Raw genomic sequence first — 5,157 nt, 5'->3', positions numbered from 1 at the left:
AAAAAAAAGGACCAACAAGTTGTAAATAAGTATGATATAAAAAATTTGATTAATTTTCTAAAATAATGGTTGGTCAAAATCGTATTTTGATCTTTTACGTGGGCATTAGAAATAACATTTGGATTAATTAATATTAATTTATAGGATATACTTATGCGCAATTTTGAGTCATTTTCTGTAATTTTTGAGGACATTTGCTGTAATTTTAAAGTAAATAGCAATTAAAGTTAACTTTTTTAATGGTAGATTGAGTGTTCAATGGATCATTTTTAAAAGATTAAAGGAGAAATTGCATCATGCTACAATGTGCTCCTGATCAGCGAATTGCCAAGCGCATTAACCTTTTTACAATGTGAGTAAAACAAGGCAAATAATCATTAATCTGGAATGGCTTGAGTCGCGCTAATAATTTTCCTTATAATAACAACACATGTATATATTACCACTTCTTACAAACGTTTTTCCCCTTGATATTTTGGTAAACACTTACAAACAATTTAAACATTTAAGCACCACACACAAAACTACAGAAGAAACTAAAGTGCTAAATGTTAAAGGGACACTACAAATATGCCTCTCATAGTACATAATTGAGGTTTTTTCTGGTCTCATGCATGTGACTCAACTCTCAAAACTCACGTAGGTAGGTCTTACATTGACGTATTATATATATATATATATATATGTACATAATAATCTAGTTATAAGGAAGAAGTGATAAATAACCTTGGATTCTGAGGATAATTCTTGACCGTGCTATCTAGCTCCTTCACAAATCTCTCCATGGCTTCACCAGGTAAACAAACTGGGATCACTAAACCTTCTTGTCCTTGAGCATTCTTAAACGGTATATAAAAGCTTGCCACCCCAGGAATGGCTCCCACTCCTCCCTTTGCCGGACCACCATACGCTGCCTTTCCCCACCCGAAATCAACGTTGCCGAATCCGGCCCGTGTCACGTCTGACACCAGGTACGACCTCACCACCGTGAAATGTGGCCGTCCCTTGATCACCAATAAATCTGCCAATGAGTGCATATACTCCTCCGTTACATCTCCTTTTGCTTTCTTCACCAACTCTAAAGCATATCCGAGTGGATTCCGACATAGTTCGCCTGCCGTGGTCACCGCAACCGGAAAGGCGAAGCCGTTACCATAATAACCGGCCGGCAAGGGAGGGTTGAACTTGGCACGGGCATTAACAATACATATTATGCGAACTTCTTCATCATCATCAGGTTGCAAAGCCATTGTACGGCAACGCCATAAGAATGCAGTGATGATTTCGAAATCTGAAGATTGACGGAGATGATAAGGGATTTGAGAGCGAATTGAAGCGACTTCATTGGGTCCGAAGAAGAACGAACGATGGACCATGTCATCTAGAGGGATGATAGTTCCTTTTGTATCAGGGACTTCGTCATATTCACGGTGCGTGCATGTCACGCGCGGGGGATCTCTTGCATTTAAAAGCTCCCTCTGCCAGACTGGTGGAATTGAAGGCTCACGCGCACCACAAGCTATTTCACCTAACGCGGTCATGAATTGGACGAGACCAGATGCGTCACTCATTGCGTGATTCAGGCGGAGGGCAAAAATGAAACCACCACATTTTAGGCGTGTGACCTGAACAGTTCGATTAAAGTTGTTGTGACTTATTTAATGTACAAAACACTGGAACAAAACATACTAGAAATTTAAGAATTAACATTAAAAAATTTGATTAATTTTATTATTTGTCATTGTTTGTTCCGTGTTCCCTAAAATACCCAAAAGAAAATAGAAAGCATTAAATGTTAAGAGACAAAAATGAGTGAAAAACTGTGAAATTAACAGGATAATTTGAGAAAAGAATTTAAATAAAGGAGACAAAGAAAATTGAGATCTTATATTTAAAATCAAAACAAACATTTCAACTAAGTCTTATATTTAAGATTAGAATGAGTATTTAAGTATTTAAGATTTAATGGAACATAAACTTGATTTGATTCAACTCAGTTTCAAATCATGATATAATGTTAAACTTAAATTTTGTAGCTAATTTATGAACAATTTACATGTGTATATTAATGTCATCAACTCAAGACACAAATACATTTTCGTCAATAATTCATAATGATGTGCAGACGAAAAATAGACTAATTATTATTAGTGGACACACCACCAATTATGTAGGAAGCGAGGACGAAAGTCGCTGGACAAAGAATCTGGTTACTTAAAGGAGCTCATTAAATAAACAAAATAAATAAAAAAATTAATTTCCATTTTTAATTTTATAAAAAATAATCAAATAATATATAATAATTATAAGATACATGTATACTCATTTGATTCTTTTTATAAGTCATTTCTACTAATTTCATTAATATTAATATAAAAAAGTATCAGAAATAAAAGTATATAAAATTCTAAATATGTCAAATATAACAAATATGTTGTTTACCTTTTCTTTGTCATAAAGAGTAATTTTAAAAATATTTTTTAAATATTATTTAAAAATTATACTATAACTTATAAATAGGATTAAGTAAATATTTTAAAATATACATTATAAATTAGACAGGAGTGAGTGCATGTTATTGTTGATATTAATAATTTATAAGGATATATGGGAAATACGACAAAACCAAAAACTGTTATGGTGGAGACAGCAACAGGAAGCAGCCATGAAGCTGGTGTGTCACTTAATTTCTTTATTATTCTTGGCATTTATTTATAATTTTATTAGTTTGTTTGTAATTTTATTACTTAGTTAATTATCAAAGTTAATTTTTCAATAACAAGGTGTTTAATGTACTATTTTTAAATGCTAAAGAAAACATTACATTATATATAAGTTAAAGATACCAAAAAATTTTAAAAAAATAGTTAAGGGGCAAAAATATATTTTAGCATTTTACCTGAAATGAATGAAATTTGGAAAAGGAAGCAATGGTAATGATAATAATTATTATAAAATAATAATATATTATTATTATTTAAAAATAAATAAATCACATTTATAATAATAATGAAACTCTCTTGGTCAGACTAATAATTCTGCTTGAAAAGAATAGGCACCACAAAAATATTCTTTTTTTGGGGTAAAACATATGATAGATATTTCATTTCTTGTTCTGGAAAAAAAAAAAAAAGTTAGAAACAAAGCGACGAGAGAAAAGCAATATGCACGGTGGCGTATATATCCACCCAACCGATCATCGAGGACCAGATCTCTAGATTCATCCACCAGTATATATACTTTCAGATTTTTAATTCCCCTTAATTATAATCATATTTCAGATCTCATGCATGGTGATTATCATTTCAATTATAAGTCTAAAAGTATTTGAGAGTTAAACTCATTTATAGTATATTATTTCTTTAATGTTTAAAAATAATGCAATGTCTTACTTATCATTAACAATATTAACTTTAACAGTTAGTTGATCAAAAAATTATAATAAAAAATTACAAAAATTATAAAAAAATAAAATTATAAAAAACACATACTATAAAAAAATTAATAATGATCAAGTTTCATGATCTGTTGTTAATCGGTATTAATTTTTTATATGGTATTTATTATTTATAATTTGTTGGGTTCTTTCTCTGTAATTTTTGAAATCTTTTATGAATTTTTTTAGTCAATTAATAATTAAAATTAGTTTTTATTAATAAAGATAGCATTGCCTTTATATTAATTTAAAAGTAAAATTATTATTCAATCCTTATATTAAATGGTATGATTTTCCAAAAAAGGTTGCTACAAATAAGTTGCGTGGGTGTTACACACACACACGGGGTTTATAATAGTAATTTTTTTAGCCTCTTACTGCAAAGTTCCTATGAAAGTGCAGTGACCTGTGATCTGAGAAGTTTTTCTTATTGCTTTTTTCCCTCGGACCCAAGTCGAAGAGGCAAAAAAATAAATAAATAAATAAAAAGGCATGTAATTAATGTTTCGGTAATATTTAAAAAAATTAGAAAAAAAAGAAAATACCTGAATAAGAAGAAGTGGAGTGTTGAGAACAGCTGAAGTACCAGGAACATCGTAAAGCAGCTCTTCCAAGCAAGGAAAAGGAGGCTGAAGAGAATCACCAAAGGCCTCCAGAGTGAGGTCAGCATCAGCCTCGATGAAAACGACACCGTCTCCATTACAATCCACCATGAGCTTCCGGTTCGGCCCCTCTCGGAGCCGGCCCGCGAAAGGATAGTATAACACCAGAGTTTCAGCCAAAGCTTTTCTGATCACCACAACAGGATCTTTCCCTCTCATGAAAGCATCGTAACGATAGAACTGAATCACTGGAATTTGAAACCGAAGGCCCTCTTGGTCATCGATGTCCGACAAAAGCTTCACTTCGCGCGGTGTGGCCTTCGCCGGAGCAATTAGCTCCGGCTGGCGACGACGTACTGTGAATGATAAGGCTGATGGAGCCATAATGGGATAAGGATATAAAGCTGATCGAGGACGTTATTGGTTGGTTGGCTGATTTCTGATGAGGAGCATAGTAAAGCATGCATTTTTGGGTCAGACATTTAAATAGCGAAGCTGCCGTGGGTGGGGCACTCCCCAGTACATCAATATTATGTTATATTATATTCTTTCAACCAAATGGGTGTGGTCCTTAAGGTTGTTAAACTCAAGCGGCGGCTCTTGATTTAATGTAAATTTGAATCTTAAATTCGTAAAGTTTGTCTCAATTAATAAACAATTATTGAAAATATATGATTAAATAATTAAAAAATAAAATGTGATTATAACTTGATTCAAATATATTTTTTTGGGTCAGACATTTAAATATATTTTAAATATAAATTATTGAAATTGAGTACATCAACATTGATAGATTATCAAACTTAACATAAAAATTTTATGTTAAACTAGGGCAACTTATTTTTAGTATTTCTTGATTTTTATAAATATTAATTCTTGCTTTTTGCTTTTTATTTTTTTTTTAAGTGGGTCTTACTACTTTTATAATTGAATTTTACATTATACACACACACTTAACTCACACAATTACATACAAAAAAAAATTACTGATTTAGTAAGTTTAATTGAGTTTACACCTAATATGAGTTTATAAATGAATTAATATAATTTTATAAGATAGTGATATAAAATGGTAAATAAGTTAATTAAATTTCTATCTAGTTTGAATTTACGAATAAG

The 5,157-nt window shown here is 31.2% G+C and overlaps 1 protein-coding gene across 1 annotated transcript; it reads right to left on the bottom strand.

Moving 5' to 3' along the window:
- Positions 1-446: 446 nt before the first annotated feature.
- On the bottom strand, positions 447-4,499 carry LOC129315982 (benzyl alcohol O-benzoyltransferase-like). Its single transcript, XM_054960185.1, has 2 exons — positions 3,982-4,499; positions 447-1,625 (listed from the first exon to the last, which is right to left on the bottom strand). The coding sequence occupies exons 1-2, from the start codon at positions 4,420-4,422 to the stop codon at positions 702-704; spliced, it is 1,365 nt and encodes a 454-aa protein (XP_054816160.1). The 5' UTR covers positions 4,423-4,499; the 3' UTR covers positions 447-701.
- Between the last annotated feature and the right edge of the window lie 658 nt (positions 4,500-5,157).

This window comes from Prosopis cineraria, unplaced genomic scaffold (genome assembly GCF_029017545.1).
Source record: "Prosopis cineraria cultivar Desert tree isolate PC_DT_omini unplaced genomic scaffold, ASM2901754v1 PC7, whole genome shotgun sequence".
NCBI lineage: Eukaryota > Viridiplantae > Streptophyta > Magnoliopsida > Fabales > Fabaceae > Prosopis > Prosopis cineraria.
The sequence above is the reverse complement of the archived record's forward strand: the minus strand, read 5'-3'. Positions and strand labels throughout refer to the sequence as shown.

Coding starts and splice junctions, on each gene's coding strand:
- LOC129315982 (XM_054960185.1), bottom strand. CDS start 4,422: ATGGCTCCATCAGCCTTATCATTCACAGTACGTCGTCGCCAGCCGGAG. Junction 1,626..3,981: donor CTCCACTTCTTCTTATTCAG/GTATTTTCTTTT, acceptor CGAACTGTTCAG/GTCACACGCCTAAAATGTGG.